Raw genomic sequence first — 25146 nt, 5'->3', positions numbered from 1 at the left:
GATAACAGATCCCATATCTGTATTCAGCGCCGGATTTCCTCTCCGGCCGCCCCTAGGCCGCGCGGTCCGACCAGGTGGCCGCGCGGTCCTAGCGCCCGCCTTCCCAGCGCGCCGGCGAAAAAACACCGGCGCAGCTGATGTAGTTGAATGGGGACGCGAACGTCCCCATAATGCGGCTGGGCGGCATGCCGCCCCTATTTTTTGCCGCCCTAGGCCCGGGCCTATGTGGCCTTGCCGCAAATCCGGGCCTGTCTGTATTAGACAACGGCTGCTTAGTCAAGCTGGGCCAGTGTCTTCTTCACAGAAACAACAGATTAACACTTAAGAATTATATTTAATATTCCCGTTAGACAAACAGAAACGCAGAATAATAACAGTAAAGTGGCCCCGTGCATCACTACTAAAAAAAATGAAGCGGCTAATTTCTACTTCCCTATAAACACTTTTCATAAAATTTTAGTTTAGTAATAAAAATACCAGGTTCAAAATAATAACTGGGGTGTTAATTGTAAAATCCATATGAATGGTTTAGTTGGTAGAGGAACTTTTTATGGAGGCCTGGAAACATTTATGCCTGTGATGTTACAACTTGCCCTTGCAGTTTATAGCAGGCTGTAATTTAGCTCTTATTTGGCCTTTATTCCATCTTGTTATTTTTTCTTTATGACTATGATGCATTGCAGCGGGAAATGTTAAAAGCAATGGTAAAGGAAATATTCATTAGCAGCCCTCCTACGAGCAAATCAGATAAGACCACAGTCTATGAAAAGTATGTGCTAAGGGGGTTATATATTTTAAGTCCAAATTTATCTTAATATTTTTCTGATACAAACTCCGATCAAATTCACCCCGAAAATTTGCTTTGCAGGAAAAAATCAGATTTTCACGATTTTTTCCGATTTTTCATCCGATTTACACAATTTTTTGGATTTTTCACCTGAAAACTCAGATTTTTGCCCGAAAACTTCGGGGTATTGCATGAAACTTCTCCCAATCACTTATATGCAAACTCGACAGGTCGCAGATGCCGGATTTTCAGATTCAGACTTTTCCAGCCTCTGGGTTTAATAAATTCAGAAAAAATTGTGATTTTTTAAAAGTCCGATTTTATTTAAAAAAAAAAAATCACAAATTTTTCATGATTTTTGCATTCAGAGATTAGTACATAACCCCCTAAGTGTGCTCAGTGTGCTCCAGTAAAGTGATTTCAAAACTGGTCTAGGGTTGCCACCTTTCCCCCCAGTAGCCACAGGTGGGGCAATGATATCACAGGAGGCGGGCTGGTGACACTGTGGGGAGTTGATTGGCAAATCGCCACATCAATCTTAGGGAATCCTGCCCAGTTTTCCAATAAGTTTTGACCCCTAAAAGCCCTCCCGAAAACCAGACAGGTAGCAACCATAGGCTGGTCCCTCCTGAGGGGGCCTGGAACAGAAGCAGGTGAGCCTAGAGGTCACTTTGCTTAAGATTAGGGAAGAATTCACATTTTCTTTCCTAAATATACCTGAATGCACCACTTGAAGGTCAACCGGGATGTGTCAGGAGTGCTCCATTGTGGAGCAATATGCTTCGGATCCAAGATGGTGGCTCCCATTGCCATGGAGTGACATGATCCCCTCTGGTGTGTTTCAGGGAAAAAATTCAAAACAATTGGACGCCAAGGACCCGGGTTCAATGTCTAAATATAGGTCCTTCTCGCTAAGAGTTTCTGGGTGCTAATTTAACTTGATCTACTGGTTGTTGACCTCCTGCTTCGACCTTGCTACTTTCTGCCCGCCCTGATTGTTTGCCTGGAAATTGACTACGAAGCTCTCTTAAAGGAGAAGGAAAGCTACGGAGGCATTTTATTGCCAATAGATTAGCTGCAATAGTGCAAGCTAGAATGCTATATTTATCCAGTAGAATGTTTCACCTTAATACCTGAGTAAACAGCTCTAGACACTGTCTCTGTTTGTTTATATTTGCCATATTAGTTTGGTGTGACATCACTTCCTGCACGAGTCTATCCCTGCTCACTTATAGCTCTCTCAGATTACAGCAGGGAGGGGAGGTAGATAGGAGCAAACTGAGCATGCTCACGCCTGGGGCAAGGAGGTTTAAGATGAAAACAGGAAGTCTGATACAGAAGCCCATGAGTACACAATAGAAGGAAAGAAATGCAGTGTTTCTTTTGACAGAGGACTCAGAGCAGCATTACTTTGAGGGTTTACTGGTATATTTAGGTGGACCTTTCTGATAAGGCTTACTTAGTTTTAACCTTTCCTTCTCCTTTAACTCTTTGTATGCTGCGAATCAGACTTTTCTACAAGCAGTTTCCTCCTAGGCCTCTACTCCAATTTTCCTGAGCCATTATGCCTGACAGGGTGATATTTAGGTTAAAATTGTAATTGCTGTCCTAGATATTCTTGGAACTGTTGTCCTCCTATAACCTATATCTTCAAACTTGCGAAAAGTTCTTTAGCCTTTTTGTTGGACTTTAATCATTCAAGTCTTCCTTGGAGGTTCATCTTTTGGTCAGGCCTTTAAGGAAAACTGCCCTTCCACTCCAAGCATAGATGTAAGCATAGAATCTGATTGTGCCTTGTAATAACAATGTTCCAGTGTTGTCCCTCTAATTCTCATTAGTAGCGATGGGCGAATCTGTGCCGTTCGCGAAATGCATTGAAGCTGATGGGCGTCAAAATAATTTTGACATGTCACTTTTGACAAATTTTATACGCGCGACTATTTGGTCCAAATACATTAAAGTCAATAATTCTGATGCGAGAAATTTTTATGCGTGCGCCAATTTTGATGCACGTCTGGGTTTTTTTTTTTGACACATCAGATTTTTCAGATTTTTCGCCGCCGATTTTTCTCTGCAGTTTTATGAATTAATTTGCTTGTGGTGAAACCCAGAAATTTATGCAAATTTGTGTCTGGCGAATTTATTCTCCCATCATTAGTTCATCAGTAAGCACTTCCCCCTCTACAAAAACCTACAATGTGGGTGTGATCTAGATGTGAAGGGGGCATGTGCAAAGCAAATGCCAATCAACTGGAAGGACTGGCAGTGATCTCCTTTATATTTATACCAACTACTCAAATGCTTTTGTGAACAAATGAAAAGATGTTTGTGCAGGTCTAGTAACCCATAGTAACCAATGAGATGTTCTGTTTGAAACAGATGCCCAGTAAATGCTACTGTACCTACTGATTAGTTGCTTTGGTTTCCAAAACCCACATAAAACCTTGTCCATGTTATTACATCACCCTCAAGCACTGGAGACCTTCTATGTCAATATAAGACGTCATCTGACATCATTGTTCCCCACCCCCACCAATATTAGAGATAAGTAAAATATTAGACTATTTATAACATATCTTGGAAAAAAAATATTATGATAGATCCCCAGATATAATCCTAACTGATTTCTGACCAAGTTTTAGGTCTGGAGAAGACTAGCTTTCCTAGCAAATGGCAGCAGGATATCAAAACCGTCAGATCCCGCGGGGAGAATTCTATTCGTACAGCGAAAAAGCAGAGAGGCTCAGACCCATTTTAAGACTGGGAGAAGGTATGAGAAAACCTCTAGGAACGGCAACAACCAAATACCAGTGCCTTAAATAAATCTCCCTCCCTTGGCCAGAAATTCAGCAGCTATCCATGCTAAGCCTTGATTTGAAAGCAAGCAGCTCTATCAGACACTAAAACTTCTTCGCACTCGGATAGGTGCTAAATTAACATACATTATGGAAATGACGGTATAAACAAACTAAATATAAACCGCAAATCTCCCGGTGTCGTTTTCATTTACATATTTATCTATTTTCCATGGATGCAAGAAGAGATTTAAAATAAAAAGTTTCACCTCGAAACAACCTTCTTCAAAGAAACCAGGCATGGGGGGAGGTGATATTTTCTGGTATTTTCGTTTTTTCGACCTTCACAACTGCGTCGGTTTGAAGATTATAAGTTAATAAAGTGCCGCCTTTATGCAACCATGGAAACACGTGTTGTACGATGCTTAGAAATTGTACTCGTGTATGAAACTTCTTGTTAATAGTATCAGTCAAAGGGGTGATTCACCTTTAAAGTGGACCTGTCACCCAGACACAAAAATCTGTATAATAAAAGTCCTTTTCAAATTAAACATGAAATCCAATTTCTATTTTTTATTTAAGCATTCATAGCTGTTGTAAGCTGATTTAAAAATCTCAGCTGTCAATCAAATATTGTCTGCCCCTCCTCTATGCCCGTGGCATAGAGGCGGGGCAGACAATTACTTTCACTTTCAATTCAGCACTTCTTAGATGTCACTGCTCCCCACACATTCCCCCGTTCTCTTTACCATATAACTGTGTGGCCAGGGCATGGGGATGGACATTGGGTCCCCCATTCTGGTGCAAAAACAAAATTCTGAGATGATGCAAGGCTTGTCTTAATAACAGTGTCCACAAAATGGCTCCTGCCTGCTTGCTATAATTTTGAAATCCCAGACTGAAGGAAACAATATTCAAATAATTTATATAGTGTAATTAAAGTTCATTATCCTTGACTAATCTGATAAAATAGGATTTTGAATAATTTTTTTGGGTGACGGGTCCCCTTTAAGGTAACTTTTAGTAGGTAATAGAATGGCCAACTCTAAGCAACTTTTCAATTCATTATTTATTTTTTATAGTTTTATAGTTATTAGTCTTTTCCTTCTGACTCTCTGCAGCTTTCAAATGAGCGTCGCTGACCCCCTCTAAAAAGCAAAAGCCTTGTAAGGCTACAAATGTATTGTAATGTATTGTTATCTCCTAAACATAGTCCAGTCTCTTATTCAAATCAGTGCATGGTTGCTAGTGTAATTTGGGCCCTAGTTACCAGACTGCTTAAAATGCAAACTGAAGAGCTGCTGAATAAAAAGCTAAATAACTCAAAAACCTTAAAAGGAGAAGGAAAGCTACCAAGGAAGTTTATTGCTAACAGATTAGCCACAACAGTGCAAACTACACAATTGTTATTCTGTAGAATGCTTTTCCATACCTGAGTAAACAGCTCTAGACACTGTCTCTGTTTGTTTAGGATAGCAGCTGCATACCTCCCAACTGTCCCGTTTTCAGAGGGACAGCTCAATGCACAATCCCGATTTTCTCTGCACGGAACAGCCAGAAAAATAAACAATGTTTCTAACTTAATTGGCTTGTGGCAGAGAGCCCAGAACAGCCACAGCAGCAGATAAGATACTTTAACAATTTGGAGATAAGCAAATAAGTAACAGGTCCCTTGGGAGAAGTTAGATTTACAGCTTTAAGGGCAATTCACCTTCATTAGCTAAACTGTAATAACTGAAGAAAAAAAAAACACACAGAAATATGTTCAAACTTTCATAACCTGCCAAATTTTGTAAACTGATCATGGTAATTAGGGGGTGTGGCCACAAAAATGGGCATGGTAAAAATGTTGGTAGATTTGCAGCTGCCATATTTTTATATTTGCAGCTTGGTGTGTCATCACTTCCTGTATGAGTCTCTCCCTGCTGCTCATAGCTCTGAGCTCAGATTACAGCAGAGAAGGGAGGGAGGGGAGAGGAGCAAACTAAGCATGCTCAAGTCCTAGCCCTGGAGGTTCAAGCTAAAAAAACAGGAAGTCTGATACACAAGCCCATGAGTACACAATAAAAGGAAAGAAATGTGGCATTACTTTTGACAGAGGACTCATTACTTTGAGGGTTTACTAGTATATTTATATAGACCTTTTTAATAAAACTTACTTAGTTTTAATCTTTCCTTCTTCTTTAAATAATAAAAAAAAGAAAACCAATTGCAAATTGTCTCAGAATATCACTCTCTACATCATACGAAAAGTTATCTCAAAGGTGAACAACCCCTTTAAAGGGGACCTGTCACCCAAAAAAATTATTCCAAATTCATGTTAGTCAAGCAAAATAAACTTTAATTACACTGTACAAATTATTTAATTCTTGTTTCCTTCAGTCTGGGAATTCATAATTATAACAAGCAGGCAGGAGCCATTTTGTGGACACTGTTATTAAGACAAGTCTTGTATCATCTCAGAATCTTGTTTGTGCACCAGAATGGGGGACCTGATGTCCATCCCCATGCCCTGGCTACACAATTAAATGGTGAAGAGAACGGGGGAATGTGGGGAGAGCAGTGACATCTAGGAAGTGCTGAATGGAAAGTGAAAGTAATTGCCTAAGGCATAGAGGAGGGGCAGACAATATTTGATTGACAGCTGAGATTTTTAAATGAGTTTACAGCTATGAATGCTTAAATATAAAACAGAATTTGGATTCCATGTTTAATTTGACAAGGACTTTTATTATACAACTTTTTATATCTGGGTGACTGGTCCACTTTAAGATATAAGAAATCAAGTTTAGAATAGTTTATCAATACTATAGATGTAGGGGGGCCCCCACAGTGGCAAATGGGGCGGCATCAGGTCAACTGCCTCAGGCCAGGATCTGGTAAGATCAGGATATGCCCTGTTGCAAGGAATCCATACTGAGGTCCTCTAGTTGTTTTTCCAACAGCTCCCATCAGCATGAATTAGAAGCTGTGCCGCAGGTTTAAGATTAAGGGGACAAGCCTTCCTGCATTGCCCATAAATGAATAAAACAACAAGAATCAGACTTACGGCAGGGCAAAGAGAAAACTCATTTTCCTGAATACTTCAGATATTAACACCACCTTTCACTAAGATATTCTCTGCTATTTCATTCTCTCTCTCTCCCTCTGTAAATATTTAAATTTACAATCATGAAGAAATATGAGATTTTCCGCTGGTAAAGCCCAGGATCAACCTGCGCACAAGTGGAAAAACAATGAGAACCTGTGTGCACGACCAACACTATACAATGGAATGCTCGCCTTTAGTGATTGGCGAATTTGTCCCGAAAAATCTGCAAATCACCGATTTTGATGCCAGCGAGTATCTCCGGCTTCAAAATGGCCACTGGTGTCAAAGTTTACGCCGTCGGCCATTAAACTCAATGGGTGTCCGTTAATTGTTGCCGCCGTCTGAATTGTCTCCGAATAATTTCGGGAATTTGACATGAAAATTCAAAGTTATTTTTTTCTTATGCCTGCGACGAAATCGACACCGGCGACAATTCAGACGCCGGCGACGATTAGCTGACACCCATTGAGTTTAACGCACCTGCCGAATAAATTCTCCCATCACTACTCACCTTTCCTCTATGCAATTGCTCCAAAAAAACAGTGCTGGAGATTTTTTTTAAAAATCTAATAAGCACATGATGACTAGGATATACAGGGAGAGCGCATGATGCACAGAGGGTCGGCGTTAATCAGCTGTCAGGCTATATTACAGGACATACGTGTGACCTTACATGGAAACATAAAGAGGAGACCTGCTCAAAAAGGGCATCAACTACCCTCCTTAAAAAGAAACTGAACCTACAGCTAATAAATTAAGCATATGTTTCCCTCTGTAAACAGTAAAACCTGCTTCATTTAAATAGCAGAACACAGACCAAATGTGAGTGGATTCTAGGAGTTGTAGTTCAACAACATCCGTCACGCTGCCAGTTGCCTATCTCTTCTTCCTACAATTGTAATAACTCGGAAGACCAGAAAAAAAAAATCTGCAAATTTATATAATTAATTGACACTGACACTGATTTTTATCCTGTACTCTACCCTGTATATACAACAAAAAGTCCTGCCCTGGTGTAGTGCTGTGTTCAGTACATGTAATGCAATGGTACATTAATACTATTAAATGTATATTAGTATTGGTTATTTTAATAATTCTGAGGAACAGTAAAACCAAAAATATAAATGACAAAATAATGTACTGCTGCCCTGCACTGGTAAAACTGGTGTGTTTTCTTCCGAAACTCTTAGCACGCACTAGTAAAAACTATATGTTTGCTTCAGGAAACACTACTATAGTTTATATAAACAAGCTGCTGTGTACTGTGTAGGTTACACAGTAGATAAAAGATAAGTGCTACTATAGTTTATATAAACAAGCTGCTGTGTAGCCATGGGGGCAGCCATTCAAGCACAGGATACACAGTAGATAACAGATAAGTACTACTATAGTTTATATAAACAAGCTGCTGTGTAGCCATGGGGGCAGCCATTCAAGCACAGGATACACAGTAGATAACAGATAAGTACTACTATAGTTTATATAAACAAGCTGCTGTGTAGCCATGAGGGCAGCCATTCAAGCACAGGATACACAGTAGATAACAGATAAGTACTACTATAGTTTATATAAACAAGCTGCTGTGTAGCCATGGGGGCAGCCATTCAAGCGCAGGATACTCAGTAGATAACAGATAAGTACTACTATAGTTTATATAAAAAAGCTGCTGTGTAGCCATGGGGCAGCCATTCAAGCACAGGATACACAGTAGATAACAGATAAGTACTACTATAGTTTATATAAACAAGCTGCTGTGTAGCCATAGGGGCAGTCATTCAAGCACAGGATACACAGTATATAACAGATAAGTACTACTATAGTTTATATAAACAAGCTGCTGTGTACTGTGTAGGTTACACAGTAGATAACGGATAAGTACTACTATAGTTTATATAAACAAGCTGCTGTGTAGCCATGGGGGCAGCCATTCAAGCACAGGATACACAGTAGATAACAGATAAGTACTACTATAGTTTATATAAACAAGCTGCTGTGTAGCCATGGGGGCAGCCATCCAAGCATAGGATACATAGTAGATAACAGATAAATACTACTATAGTTTCTTATAGTATACTTTCTCTTTGATCTCCTGCACTGAACAGCTAGAAAAAAATACAACGTTTGCAAAACTTAATGGGCTTTTGGCAGAGAGCCCAGAATACGTGGCAGGTGCACTTAGATTCTTTTGTGATAATTTAAGATAAGCAAAGAAACAATTGTAACAATTTAAGATATGCAGGTCTCTTGGGGAAACTGTGACTTGCAGCTTTAAAGGGCGATTCACCTTCATTAGCAAAACTGCAAGAACACATAAAAACCACAGAAATGTGTTCAAACATTCATAACCAAATTTTGTAAAATGAACACGGTAATTAGGGGGTGTGACAACAAAATGGGCGTGACCAAACATTTCTCCGCGCTCCGTACAGCAAATCTTTTTGTCCTTGATTCTGTTTCCAAAATGTTGGGAGGTATGCAATTCCCCCAGTTAGTGTCGGTGGCATAAAAACAGGTGAAGCTATATTAGGACGGGGGGTGGGAATAGTAATATTTTTTTAGGTTTGCCTCCCTGCTGGGGTTCATTGGTACTGCAGCAATGCAGAGTCGCTTGTGCATCTAAACTAATTCCCTGCTTGTTACAAAAGATAATAAATTCCCTTTAAACCTCAGATGAAAGCAGACCGTGACTTATCCATTCAGAAGTAAAATGTGCTCCGTTAAAATATATCCTTATTCTGGCAGACGGGCCTCGAATGCTAATTGACTAGATATCTGATTATGGTAATAAATTGAAGTTCCCCAAATGTATTAATTAAAATCCTCAAACCAAAATGTAAACTGCTGACCCGAAAAGCATTCAACAACTGTCCCTGATTGAATTATTTGCACTTTCCTTAATTACTGCAGGTGTATGGATACTGGCAACGCACTCTCCCCGGGAGCTGCCCTACCAAAGTGCCAAGTGAGGTAATCTGCTAATCCCAGCAAATTAGACCCTTGCGTTTGATATAGAATGATTCAGAGCTCAAGCAACGGCCATGGTGTGTGTCACTTGTGCGGCTTTCTGCTGAAATGAAAGGCAATAAGAATAGACTTCTAATTAAAGGGGCTGAAAAGCCTCCAGAAATACAGAGTGCTCCCCTGAGACCGTTTGCAGTTTCTTAAAGGAGCACTACAGCCTTAAGAAGAATATGGCTCGAAATGCTCTATTTTATATACTGAATTTACCGTAATACAATAGAAGTTCAGGAGCCCTATGTTAGTCAAGGTCTGTACCTTGAAAATTGCCCACAGCACCTCGCCATCTTGGATCTCTTTAGCATCTGCACATGCTCAGTGAGCTCTGGGCTGCTGCTGAGAAGCTAAATTTAAGGGAAATCAACAAATCGTCAAAACAATAGCAGTAAGTGAGATTACCTCTGGCACAGAAGTTGATTAGAAGGGTCGATTATTACTAATCAGTAGGGGTGCACCCAGGGCCGGATTTGCTATCCAGATGCCCCTAAAACAGCTCCGATCGCCCCTCCCCCTTCTTATTCTCCTCCTCTTCCACCCATCTACTTCTCCCCTCCCAAGGTCTCCTTCTCCTCCTTGTCTCCTCCCCTTCCCAGGTCTCCTTCTCCTCTCCGTCCCCTCCCCTTTCTCGTCTCCTTCTCCTCCCCTTCCCAGTCTCCTTCTCATCCCCTTCCTCTCCCCTTCCCGGTCTCTTTCCCCTCCCCTTCCTGGTCTCCTTCTCCTCCACTTCCCTTCTATGTCTCCTACCACTTCCTTTACATGCACACATGCACGGGTAGAACTGCACAGAAGACATGCGGGAAAATCTCCCACATGCCAGTCTCCAGTGCTTGCATTTGGCATGCCACTCCTGAGATTTTGTTGCCCTAGGCCCGAGCCTTTGTGGCCTGGGTGCACCAAATAAACTATTTTGGGATTCAGCTAAATACCGAATCATTCAGGAATGTTTCAGCTAGATCTCGAACCAAATCTGAACCGTAATTGGCATATGCAAAGGTTAAAAAGGAAAAAAACGTTAATTTAGTTTGTGTGAGGAAAACTCATGAGATTTTAAGGGTTGGCATTTTGAATTTGGCTGAATCCGAAACCTGCTGAAAAAGGTTCCGTTCAGACCGATTTCTGGATTCTGTGCATCCCTACTATTCAATTCTGATGTAGAATGCACCGGTTTCTTTCCTGCCATGTAATGTGAATTTTGAACGAATTACTAATAAGCCTTGTATCATGAATTTAATATTGTGTACATACTGTATATCCCATGTGCCATGGCTCTTAGGATTTGTGGTGCTTAAAGGAGAAGGAAAGATACAGAAGCAGTTTATTGCCAATAGATTAGCCACAATAGTGCAAGCTATAACACTATATTTATTCAATAGAATGCTTTACCATACCTGAGTAAACAGCTCTAGAAGCTCTCTCTGTTTATTTAGGATAGCAGCTGCCATATTAGCTTGGTGTGACATCACTTCGTGCTTGAATCTCTCCCTGCTCATTCATAGCTCTGGGCTCAGATTACAACAAGGAGGGAGGGGGAAAAGGGAGAGAGGAGCAAACTGAGCATGCTTAAGTCCTAGCCCTGGAGGTTTATGCTGAAAACAGGAAGTCTGATACAGAAGCCCATGAGTACACAATAGAAGGAAAGAAATGCTGTGTTTCAGAGAACTCAGAGCAGCATTACTTATTATACTTAGTATTTATATTTTAGTTTTTTATATTTGTGTATTACTTGTGTATTTCTATAGACCTTACTGATAAAGCTTTAAAGGAGAAGGAAAGGTTAAAACTAAGTAAATTTGGGCTTAGCATGCTCAGTTTGCTCCTCTCCCCATCCCTGCTGTAATCTGAGCCCAGAGCTATGAGTGAGCAGGGGGAGACTCAGGCAGGAAGTGATGTCACACCAAGCTTATATGGCAGCTTCTTCCCTAAACAAACAGAGACAGTGTCTACAGCTGTATACTCAGGTATGCTAAAGCATTCTACAGAATAAAAAAAAAGTTCTAGCTTGTACTGTTGTGGCTCATCTATTGGCAATAAACTGCCTTGGCAGCTTTCCTTCTCCTTTAAAGCATTTTACAGCAATCAAGGCAACCAACTGTGCAAGCACCAAGAATGGTGACATGGAACGAGTAACCCTCAAAAGCTGAATGAATGTAAATTTTCAATCATCACACCAATAAATTCTACTTGCTGTTCGGTTGCTATCGGTTACTAGACTTGTGGAAAACCTGTCCAAGGTCAAAAGGAGCTGTCTGCCAGTGGAATCTGAACAAGAGTTCATGAAATCAAGGGCAGACACATGGCATAGGTCCCATGGGTTTGAGTAGCCTCGAATGACATTTGTGGCTAAAATAAAAGTCAGTGATTTAGTGACACTTCCGACTTTTGGGCGTTGACTATAGACCAGTACAATGGATATGTCATGGGTGGGAATATGCGTGACTCTGTTCTGTTCAATAGCAAACGCCTAGGAGATTGGCATATAACAAGGAGGGCCTTTGAGGTCTGAGCTGGGGGCTTCCCTAAACGTTTACCTTTGTTCTGGTGATACAAAGAGCTTCAACAAGTTCACATTCCAGGAGAAGTGAATAAAGCGCTGGTAGAACTGAGTGAGTCATCGATGGCAAACTGGCTAACAACAAGAGAAAGTGGCAACGTAATTATTATATTATTTCAACAGTCAACAAGAAAACCCAACAGGGTCATCGGCTGTACTGGAAGAGACAGACAGAAATATTGACACTGTCATTGCTCCAGACGGCTTCTAGAGTATTTTGTTCCACTGCAGAGGCCACGTCTCCATAAAGATATCAGTGGCTGTTCACAGGAGTAACTAACACTAACACTTGGGGGCACATTTACTAAGGGTCGAAGTGAATTTTTCAAAATTCAAAAACTTCAAAGTAATTTCTGGATACTTCGGCCAGCGAATAGGCCAAATTCGACTTCGATTCGAAGTGAACAACTTCGACTTCGAAAATCGAAGTACTGTCTTTTTAAAATAGTTCGACTTCGACACTTCGCCACCTTAAACCTGCCGAATTGCTATTTAGCCTATGGGGGACCTCCTATAACCTATCTTGAGTGTTTGAGAAATCGAAGGATTTTTGGTAAAATCGTATGATTATATCCTTTCAAAAATCCTTTGATTTCGAATGTCGAACTACCCTATTCGAATGTCGAATTTAGAAGTTTTTTGCACTTCGAGATTCGACCCTTAGTAAATGTGCCCCCTAACACTATAAGGCTATGTTCTTAGAATGTGGAAGGAAAAGATCAGTGGAAGTTGTTGGTCTTTTTCGGCTGTGACATTTCTATATTTTTCAGCAATCAGGCAAATAAAGCAGCAGTCACCCACCCAGTCTGGTCTCCCCGTGTCCTTTACTTGCCCGATGTCTATATCTGTGGCACGTGGTTGGGTCGGGGAAAGTTGAGGGAAGAAAATATGCAAACGACGGAGGAAGAGGTGATGGGTGGGCCATTTGAGAAAATAGAAAATATAAAAATATCAGACACGTAGGAATGAAGCAAGGCTATGTATTCTTCAGGGAAATGCTCAACAGCTGGTGGCTATTGAGTTCTTCAGAGCCTCGAGGGAGGTATACTAATATCTTGGGGGTATAAATATATATATATATAGTGGTGAATGTCCCCCTGCTGTAATTCATCAGGACATTAGAAGTCATGAAGCGCAAAGGCCACTGTCCAAGCGGGTAGTGAATTACATGAATTCTGGAGGCGGGACACTCCCTCTATAATACGCAATGTACAGATATTTAAATACACATTTAGAATTGTAAATCCAACCCAACTGTCTATTTTAAACGTCCTCCTCTTCTCCTATGCCAACATGTGCTCCAAAGTGCTTTGGCCTGGTACACGTGAAGACTACATGTCCCATGATGCACGTTGAGGGCTTTGCTTGTAAGCGCTTGTAATGAGACCATCACACCAGTCATAGTGCTATAATGTCAAGAGGAGCACTAATTAGGGTCGTTAAAGAGAGAATATCTTACAGGAGTGCTCACACTCACACACAGCAATAGGGGAGCTGACAGGGATACAGTATGTCGTTGTGTTGTCATAAATCCCCACTTATAGATTAGATAACATACCCACTGTGACCTGTATAAGGGTGGTGACAAACGCTAAGATTCCGGGGAGATTAGTCGCCCAGCGACATATCCATACCTCCCAAAATTTTGGAAAGAAAAAGAGGCACAAAAATGTTGCTGCGCGTATCAAGGTGAAATTTTTTGACCACGCCCATTTTATTGGCCACACCCCCTGATTACCATGTTCATTTTACAAAATTTGGCAGGTTATGAAAGTTTGAACATATTTCTGTGTTTTTCTTTTCAGTTATTAGAGTTTTGCTAATGAAGGTGAATTGCCCTTTAAGCTGTGAGTATAACTTCTCCCAAGGGACCTGTTATCTTATATGGTTAAAATTACTTATTTGCTTATCTTCAAATTGTTACAAAAGTATCTCATCTGCTGCTGTGGCTGTTCTGGGTTCTCCAATTAAGTTAGAAAGGTTGTTTCTTTTTCTGGCTGTTCAGTGCAGAGAAAAACTGGACTTTCCAGTACAAACGAGGGACTGCGGGTTGCGCTGTCAAAAGAGGGACTGTCCCTCTAAAAACGGGACAGTTGGGAGGTATGGACGAATCTACTTTTCTTCAGGCGACTAATCTCCCCGAAAAACCTTGCCGCCGGCTACAATGTAAATCGGAGTGCTTCATTTTCCGAAGTCAACTCACGAGGAAAATTCGTCGACTTTTGAAAACGAAGCGATGCAAGTGCCACCCCGCTGTAGATTTAAATTTTAGCCGGCGGGAAAGCTTTTTGGGGAGATTAGGCATCGATGGGCGACTAATCTCCCCGTAATCTGGGGTCACCACCCTAAAAACACTTGGCTTGAGGCCTCAAGACTTTATATGATCATGGAACTGCTTAGAATCCCCTATTTTGGATTCGGCCGAACACCCGAATCCTTTGTGAAAGATTGCGACCGAATGCCGAACCTAATCCTAATTTGCATATGCAAATTAGAGGTGGGAAGTGGAAAACTTTTTTTACTTCCTTGTTTTGTGACAAAATGTCATGCAATTTCCCTGCCCGCACCTAATTTGCATATGCGAAATTCGGTTTTGGATTTCGTTCCGCCGGGCAGAAAGATTTGAGTCCGAATCCTGCTGAAAAAGGCCAAATTCTGGATTGGGTGTATCCCTACTGCTTAGTGACTTTTATATATAGTGTATACTGTATATATATATATATATATATATATATATATATATATATATATATATATATATATATATATATATATATATATATAATACACAAAAGCCATGAATATCCTGTAAATTATATCCTTATAAACGGTGAGTTGTGATGTCATCAGTTATAAACGGTGAGTTGTGATGTCATTTCTGTCACATGACTCACTGAAATTTGTGTATTATAATAAATAAAGTAGCCCCAGTTGCAAAATATGAGGATATTAGAAGTTACCTCGGAGTTCCATGACCTGTATAAAAACACGAGGCCTTCGGCCTCGTGTATTTATATGGTCATGAAACTCCTCGGTAACTTATAATATCCTTATAATTTACAAGGGGGGGTACTTTATTCACTATATATTACAACAAGGGGTACAATAAGTCCTGCACGATACGTAGGAGCTGTGAATACAGGGTAGAACTGGGCCGGCGGGACACCGGAAAGAAGCCCAGTGGGCCCCACTGGCCCAGACCCATTGTTGCCGTCCCCCCCCCCAAGAAGGGATAAGATACGCTGGGGGTGGTGGGGCTGGGGGTTGCGGCTGGGACAGGGGCCTGCGGTGTCTTTGCGGCTGGAATGGGCCCCCCTGTCCGACCCTGTGTGAATACCTTATCATTATATATGGAACTTGATCTCATACATTATGGTGATAGTAAAAGTCAATGCAGCGTTCCAATAGCTGTATAAAAGCAATCGGCCTGCAACCTCGTCTTTTCACTAAACTCCTCAGTCACTTCTAATACACAGGGGTACTTTTATTTCTTGTATAATACACAAGAGCCATTATTATTCTGTAAAATATGTCATAATGGTTCTTAGTGATGTCATCAGTTATAACCATTGCTTAAATATGGCATTGTATTACATGAGTCACTGACACGTGTACAAGAATGGGACCTTTAATCCAGGATGCTCGGGCCCGGGAGCATTCCGTATAATGGATCTTTTCGTAATTTGGATCTTCATACCTTAAGTCTACTAGAAAATCATGTAAACATTAAATAAACCCAATAGGCTGGTTTTGCCTCCAATAAGGATTAATTCAATTAGTTGGGATCAAGTACAAGTTACAGTTTTATTATTACAGAGGAACAGGAAATTATTTTTAACAAGTTGGATAAAACGGAGTCTATGGGAGACAGCCTTTCCGTAATTCGGAGCTTTCTGGATAACGGGTTTCCGGATAATGGATCCCATACTATTTTACTTGTATGTTGCAAAAGAATTAGACACCTACTGTAACAAAGCACAGCAACAACACTGCATCTACATTCTTATTTGTAACCGTTACAGAACTTCAGAAATCAATGCATGGTTGCTAGGCTAATTTGGACCCTAGCAACAAGATTGCTGGAATTGCAAACTGGAGAGCTGCTGAATAAATAGTAAAATAAGTCAAAAACACCCAAATAATGAAAAATTAAAACCAACTGCAAATCTTTCTTTTTTCTGGCCGAACCGAATCCGAAACCTAATTTTGCATAGGCCAATTAGGGGCGGGTAGGGCCGAATCTTTCAGGGGTTCGGCCGAATGCAAAATAGTGGATTCGGTGCATCCGTATCTGTTTTACAACAGCCCAGGACTAAAGAATGAAACGAAAAACATGAGCCGCACCCCAACACATGTTCCTGCTGGAATGTCCCAGCCAGCACCTTCTGTAACAAAGCACAGCAACAACACTGTGTCTACATTCTTTTTTACTTATTTGTAACCGTTACAGAACTCCAGAAACTAGGGATGCCGAAACCTTCTACCCGGCAGAACCGAATCCTAATTTGCATATGCAAATTAGGGCCGGGGAGGTAAACTCTGTGACAAGGAAGTAAAAAATGTTTTAGCCTTCCCACCACTAATTTGCATATGCAAATTAGGAGTCGGATTCAGTTCGGTATTCGGCCGAATCTTTCACAAAGGATTCGGGGGTTCGGCCGAATCCAAAATAGTGGATTTGTTCCATCCCTACCAGAAACCTTGATAAACGGCAGCAGCCCATGAGAGGAGCTGCTGGGGGTGTAGGAAACATGTGATTTACTGGCAAAGGCTAAATATCATCCAGGAGACGCTCAGTGGCCAAGGAAACACATTCCCGTGTAGAGTGCAGGCCTCGCAGGCTTAGGAAACACTGGTAACAATGCAGCTCGGCCATACAAAGGCTCAGCCTAATAATGACTCACTTATTCTCCGGCTCACTCAGGGGGCCACATGGGGGGTGAGCACAGCATCTCAACAACATTCCAAGCTTTTACCCTTATGCCTTTTGTGAAATACCAATACACAATCACAGGGGATTATTCCTGCCACAGTACAGGCTCCTATAAGAGAATAAAGCACATACATATAACTGCCTGGCTCCGAGTCCTTCCAGCTGAAAGTCTGAGATTTCAAGTCCTAGGGGTCATACACATTGGCGTCTCTCTGGGTTGTGTTGTGTTGTGTAGAGCATGACTATGAATCAATAGCCCACACAGCGTTGCCCTATTACTTCCTTTTTTAAAAGAACCTTTAGCAAACGAGGCAACTTTTCCAGAAAGACGGAAAAAAACGGAAAGGAAATGTACTTCTAAGCCGCTCCCCAATCAATTAAGAAATGTTTTAGGGCTCTTACACACGGGCGGTTTTGCGTTGCGCTTTCTTCCGTTCAGCCGCAAGGGAACGCAGGAGTAGACACACTCAATTATTGTCAAGGGGGCTATACTCACACAGACGCATGTATGCGCCCAACGCAGTTGAATTGTAACATGCTGCGTCCCATCTACGTTTTTGACGCTTACATGCGTCTGTGTGAGTACAGCCCCCTTCACAACAATTGAGTGCGTCTACTCCTGCGCTTCCCTGCGGCTGAACGGAAAAAAGCGCACAGCAGGGGAGCGCAGAAAAAAACGCCCGTGTGTAAGAGCCCTTAAAGTGATTAAAGGGGTTGTTCACCTTCAAGTTAACTTTAAGTGTAATGCAGAGAGTGATATTTTGAGAAAATTTGCAATAGGTTTTAATTTTTTATTATTTGTGGTTTTTGAATTATTTGACTTTTTAGCTAAAAGATGAACCACCCCTTTACGTATGTAATAGAACGGCCAATTCGAAGCAACTTTTCTATTGGTCTTCATTAGTGATGAGCGAATAAATTCGCCAGGCATGGAATTTTTGATGCAGTTTCGCCAATTGTGACGTCCACAATGAACTTTGTGAATTTTCGCCGTTTTGTGATTTTTTTTTTTTGCCGTTTTCAGGACAGATTCGCCCATCACTAGTCTTCATTATATATGTTTTTCTAGTTTTTAAATTATTTGCCAACTTCTTCTTCTGACTCTTTCCAGCTTTCAAATGAGGGTCACTGACCCCCATCTAAAAAACAAATGCTCTGTAAGGCTGCGAATGTATCAATATCGCTAATTTTAATTACTGATCTTTCTATTCAGATCCTCTCCTAATTATATTCCAGTCTCTTGTTAAAATCTAGGCATGGTTACTAGGCTAGTTTGGCCCCTAGCAACCAGATGACAGAAATGGCAAGCTGGAGAGCTGCTGAATAAAAAGCTAAAAAACTAAAAAAATCACCAATAAAAAATGAAAACCAATTGCAACTTGTCTCAGAATATCACTCTCTGCATCATACTAAAGGTTAATATACAGACGAACAACCCCTTTAAGGTATGGAGATCCAAATTACAGAACGAGCCCTTATTCGGAAACCCCAGGTCCTGAGCATTCTGGATAACAGATCCCATACCGTTACCTGTACTGGAAACCTGGAACCACAGGTCAACCCAAATTTTTTACCTGCTAGGACCCACTACCAGATCTAACACGCAACTGCTTTATCTACAACCTGACCCACTGCGAAACAAAAGTAGCTGCAAACCAGAAGTGATGTCATCACAAACTAAAAGTGACATCATCAGAAGGCAAAGAGGACAGACACTTGTACTGAGATCTATGACCTGATCTGCTGACCCACACCATATCCACAAGTGCTACCTACAACCCTCAAGATACCCACTATTTGCTGGTAACATGACCCAAGGCAGAACTCTACATTGTGACGTCACCTATAATATTTTAGGAGTAGGCAAACTGCATGGAAGTCATAGAGCATTCCATGACACTCCCTAGAAAAAGGATGAGCGATGCAAGAGCATGTGATGGGTCTGCACCATGTGGGATAATACACATTCCATAAACGCATACATGTTACTGTATGTCTGTAATGTCTGAAATCTAAAAGAGGGACAGAGCTGCTCTCAGTCCTCCAGGTGTTCTTCCGCATAGCTGAACATTAATGATATAGTATATTATATAGAAGGCTTTCCTATAGGGCTGAAACACAGCAACGTTCTTATTCTACTACATTGTCTTCTATGCTCAGCCTGCTACATTCCTTAAATGACTTGGATCCTAGAGTGAGAAGAGGATTAATTTATAACCACAAACCAGTTGTTTCCTTTTAAACCAGCAAATACCCCCCCACCCCAAGCAACGTGAGGGTGAGCCATCTGTAATGTGTCTGGGATGATCTATGTCTAATTATTTGCCTTCATTCCCCAGCTTGGAATCCTGCAGATGGTGTTAAGCTTGTGATCAAATTCCCAAACAGCATATATAGGATCAGAGATAAGAGAGTGAGAAATATTAAGCAACTCAGTGATTATATTATGCCCAGCGACAGACGTCACATTGCTACGCTGCAATAAAGTACTGGCTCCGATACATCTGGTTCTAGATCAAATAGGAACAATCACTAGGCCAGGAAGTTTATTTTTATGAACTAGAGTTAAAACAGAGATGCCCAAACTGTTGTTGACCTTCAACTCTTGGCCAGGGGACTAGCTGTTATACTGTCATTTAGGCTGGTCCATAAGAAGAGTAGTGTGGCTATGGGATTTGAAACTAAGGTTGACCAGACCCTTAGGAACACTTTGTCCTTGGACTTGGGTTATTCAAGTTCAAGTGAAGAAACCAAGACTGGAGATGGTTATTTTTAAGTCAAGGCTGAGACTTAAAGGGACATGGGCCTAAAACTAACTGAAGTCCAAGACAAAGATATGGCAAGAGTAGAAGAGTAGTGTGGCTATGGGATTTAAAACTAAGGTTGACCAGACCCTTAGGAACACTTTGTCCTTGGACTTGGGTTATACAAGTTCAAGTGAAGAAACCAAGACTGGAGATGGTTATTTCTAAGTCATGGCTGAGACTGCAAGGGATGTGGGCTTAAAACCAACTGAAGTCCAAGACAACGGTATGGCAAGTCAACTTAGGAACCCTAAAGGTGGCCATACACGGGCCGATAAAAGCTGGCGACAGACAGAGTCGGCAGCTTATTGGCCCGTGTATGGGGCCCCCGACGGGCTTCCCCGATCAAGATCTGGCTGAAAGTCGGCCAGATTTAGATCGGATGGGACTAAAAATCCCGTCGGATCGCGGCCGCATCTGTTCGTTAAAAGCCTGTAAAGCCACAGTTAGGATCCGATCGTTGGGCCCTAGGGTCCACGATCGGATCAGCCCGATATTGCCCGATATTATCGGGGAGAGATACGCTCGTTTGGCGACTTCGCCAAACGAGCGGATCTCTCCGTGTATGGCCACCTTTAGTCCTTGGACTTGGGTTATTCAAGTTCAAGTGAAGAAAGCAAGACTGGAGATGGTTATTTGTAAGTCAGGGCTATGGGATTTAAAACTAAGGTTGACCAGACCCTTAGGAACACTTTGTCCTTGGACTTGGGTTATTCAAGTCCAAGTGAAGAAACCTGGAGGCTGGAGATGGTTATTTCTAAGTCAAGGCAAGGACTACAAGGGACGTGGGCTTAAAACCAACCAAAGTCCAAGACAAAGAAATGTTCTCCTTTAAGATATTTTTGGAAACTTCAGCCCTTCCTTTCCAGAAATGGACTTCCCAATCCATGGTCACAGGGTCGTTGTCTCCCATGGCAACAAATGACGGCTTGCTGGGAGTTGTGCCTCATATCCCTGCTCTCTCTTGTACCTAAAGATAAGAGCAATGCCATGACTAGAGATCTGTGGCTTTTACAAAGTTTAGGGACAAAGCAAACATCCTGTACGGCAGGGATCCCCAACCTTTAGAACTTGTGAGCAACATTCAGAAGTAAAAGGAGTTGGGGAGCAACACAAGCATGAAAAATGTTCCTGGGTTGCCAAATAAGGGCTGTGATTGGCCATTTAGTAGCCCCTATGTGGATTGAACCTACATTGAGGATCTGTTTGGCAGTACATCTGGTTTTTATGCAACTTAAACTTGTCTCCAAGCCTGGAATTTAAAAATAATCACCTGCTTTGAGGACCCTGAGAGCAACATCCAAGGGGTTGGAGAGCAACATGTTACTCACGAGATACTGGTTGGGGATCACTGCTGTACGGTATCCTGAAAATCAGAATCAAACCCCATGGTCTCCTGCCTTTTAAGCAGGGTCGGCCAGTCACTCACGCTCTGCACATACATGTGAATGAGACATGGGTCACACAAAGCAACCTGTACATACAGTATATGTGAGACAAGAGTTACTCGTAGCAACCTGTACATATATGAGAATGAGAAGCGGGTCACTGAAAACATAACACATGTACATATATGTGAATGAGAAAGAAATCACTCAGCCTGAATACATATAAACACGTGTGAAAGAAAAATGAGTCTGTCGCAGCCACTTATACATACATGTGAATGAGAAATAGGTCACTCACAGCAACCTGAATATATATATATATATATAAATACACTGCGTGTGTGAGAGAGATACGGGTCACTAGCAGAGAAACTTTCAGAGACCGGATTTAGAAGCAGCGTGTCCCATGTAATCCCCCTGTCACACACTTGTATTTATTTCCCTAATGGCTGGAAACAGCAAAGTCATTTAAACCTTGTGATCTGCTAACAGTCTTCTTTATGTTTACTTGTTTATTTGCAGGGTTAAAGGGGCAAGCAGGGTACCCCAGACTCATGTTTGACTTGCTGGCAACCAGTTGTCGCTGAACTGTAGCACCCAGTGGCTCAACTACAATCCTGGAAAGGTTATTCTACATCAGACAGAACTCTAATGATGTCATACGAAATCCTAAAGTCAGAAAAAAAAATTCTACATCAGACAGAACTCTAATGATGTCATACGAAATCCTAAAGTCAGAAAAACAATTTTCTACATCAGACAGAACTCTAATGATGTCATTCAAAACCCTAAAGTCAGAAATATAATATTCTACATCAGACAGAACTCTAATGATGTCATACAAAATCCTAAAGTCAGGAAAAACAATATTCTACATCAGACAGAATTCTAATGATGTCATACAAAATCCTAAAGTCAAAAATACAATATTCTACATCAGACAGAACTCTAATGATGTCATACAAAATCCTAAAGTCAGAAAAACTATTTTCTACATCAGACAGAACTCTAATGATGTCATTCAAAACCCTAAAGTCAGAAATATAATATTCTACATCAGACAGAACTCTAATGATGTCATACAAAATCCTAAAGTCAGGAAAAACAATATTCTACATCAGACAGAATTCTAATGATGTCATACAAAATCCTAAAGTCAAAAATATAATATTCTACATCAGACAGAACTCTAATGATGTCATACAAAATCCTAAAGTCAGGAAAAACAATATTCTACATCAGACAGAATTCTAATGATGTCATACAAAATCCTAAAGTCAAAAATACAATATTCTACATCAGACAGAACTCTAATGATGTCATACAAAATCCTAAAGTCAGAAAAACTATTTTCTACATCAGACAGAACTCTAATGATGTCATACAAAATCCTAAAGTCAGAAAAACAATTATTTACATCAGACAGAACTCTAATGATGTCATACAAAATCCTAAAGTCAGAAAAACTATTTTCTACATCAGACAGAACTCTAATGATGTCACACAAAATCCTAAAGTCAGAAATATAATATTCCACATCAGACAGAACTCTAATGATGTCATAGAGAAAACCTTGTAGATGGAACAGGGAATAGTCACGTGTAGCCCATAGGGGGGATGCAGAAAGTATGGGAGTGAGGGAAGGGTCCCTGGAAGCAGCAGGACAAAGGCTCAGCCCGGATTTCACAATCCCCCCCCCAACAAACAAAGTGAAGGCAGAAAGCGCACAAACAGCGGAGATTGAGTAAAGAGCCGGGAAACTTACAGCAAAGCGCCGCAAAGTAGCCGAGAAAGATCGCACAGGCTGGAGACCGCATCCTCCGAGTCCGTTAGATGAGAGAATAAGTGCAGATCGCGTTGCAGTCGCAGCAGAACAGAACTAATAAGAGGGGCCGGCACCTTGCTCTGGAACTGGGAGGTCTGACCAGGCTGAGGAATGTGCGCAGCTCTGGCGCCCCCTCCCGGCACAGCCGCTAACTGTCCCACAACCACTGCTTGTTGTTCATCCCATAATCCACTGATTGCTGTTCATCCCATAATCCACTGCTTGTTGTTCATTACATAATCCACTGCTTGTTGTTCATCCCATAATCCACTGCTTGTTGTTCATCCCATAATCCACTGCTTGCTGTTCATCCCATAATCCACTGATTGCTGTTCATCCCATAATCCACTGCTTGTTGTTCATTACATAATCCACTGCTTGTTGTTCATCCCATAATCCACTGATTGCTGTTCATCCCATAATCCACTGCTTGTTGTTCATTACATAATTCACTGCTTGTTGTTCATCCCATAATCCACTGCTTGTTGTTCATTACATAATCCACTGCTTGTTGTTCATCCCATAATCCACTGCTTGTTGTTCATCCCATAATCCACTGCTTGTTGTTCATCCCATAATCCACTGCTCGTTGTTCATCCCATAATCCACTGCTTGCTGTTCATTACATAATCCACTGCTTGTTGTTCATCCCATAATCCACTGCTTCCTGTTCATTACATAATCCACTGCTTGTTGTTCATTACATAATCCACTGCTTGCTGTTCATTACATAATCCACTGCTTGTTGTTCATCCCATAATCCACTGCTTGCTGTTCATCCCATAATCCACTGCTTGCTGTTCATTACATAATCCACTGCTCGTTGTCCATCCCATAATCCACTGCTTGCTGTTCATTACATAATCCACTGCTTGCTGTTCATTACATAATCCACTGCTTGTTGTTCATCCCATAATCCACTGCTTGCTGTTCATTACATAATCCACTGCTCGTTGTCCATCCCATAATTCACTGCTTGCTGTTCATTACATAATCCACTGCTCGTTGTCCATCCCATAATCCACTGCTCGTTGTCCATCCCATAATCCACTGCTTGCTGTTCATTACATAATCCACTGCTTGCTGTTCATTACATAATCCACTGCTTGTTGTTCATCCCATAATCCACTGCTTGCTGTTCATTACATAATCCACTGATTGCTGTTCATCCCATAATCCACTGCTTGTTGTTCATTACATAATCCACTGATTGCTGTTCGTCCCAAAATATCGCGCCCCCCTGTCTGTAATCTCTCCCAGTGCAGCACTGGTTGAAGTGTGAAAGTACTGTACATGTATTTATAAACCTTCCATTCTTCTTCTTCCTCATCACACTGACAATTCTGCTCCAAAATGAAACAGTATATTCAAAAGATCAACCTATGGTCCTCCAGCTCTTGAACTACAAATCCCTGCAGCCCCATCTTTCTTTTTGGAAATGTTTTAAGTGGCAAACTGTAGCAAATATTCGTGTGCAGTGGTGCAAAGCAACAGAGATTTTACATCACTGCCATCAATCCTTGCCCCAGTGGAGCTTACAATCAAAGTCGCTATCATATATGAGCCATTGACCTGCCTGCAGTGGTGAAACTACCGGGGGTGCAGCGAGTGCGACTGACCAGGGCTTGCACCAAGTTGGGGACCACCGGTGGTTTTGCATGCAAGCAAAAATTGTCTCTGGAAGGGGTTGGGGGAGCCGACTGCATGGCCTGCACCGGGCCCCTTATCTTACAGTTACTGTACATTACTACCTGCCTATATGTTTTTGTATTGTGGGAAGAAACCCATGCAGACACAGGGAGAACATTCAAACACCTTCCATAGGACTGGGGTTCAGGGGCCCACCATCTCAGGGTCCCCAGCTCCCCTCCAGTCCACACCCCCACAGGGAGGTAAGGAGCCAGCACCAAGAGTTTCTGGTGGGGAGCGGGTCTAGGTGGGCAAAGTTCACATG

The 25146-nt window shown here is 41.5% G+C and overlaps 1 protein-coding gene across 2 annotated transcripts in view; it reads right to left on the bottom strand.

Annotated features, from left to right (window-relative positions):
- jam2.S (junctional adhesion molecule 2 S homeolog) overlaps nt 1-23287 on the bottom strand; it is a 64004-nt gene extending 40717 nt beyond the window's left edge. Inside the window, exon 1 of one of the 2 annotated variants that reach the window (XM_041583381.1) lies at nt 23133-23287. In XM_041583381.1, the coding sequence (XP_041439315.1) occupies nt 23133-23184 (52 nt within the window). In that variant the 5' untranslated portion in view covers nt 23185-23287. The remainder of the gene's footprint in view (nt 1-23132) is intronic. The other variant, XM_018248860.2, reaches the window with a different exon arrangement.
- Between the last annotated feature and the right edge of the window lie 1859 nt (nt 23288-25146).

Source organism: Xenopus laevis, chromosome 2S (assembly GCF_017654675.1).
Source record: "Xenopus laevis strain J_2021 chromosome 2S, Xenopus_laevis_v10.1, whole genome shotgun sequence".
In the NCBI taxonomy this organism is placed as follows: domain Eukaryota; kingdom Metazoa; phylum Chordata; class Amphibia; order Anura; family Pipidae; genus Xenopus; species Xenopus laevis.
Note: the sequence above shows the minus strand (reverse complement) of the source record. Positions and strands in the feature narration are given on the sequence as shown.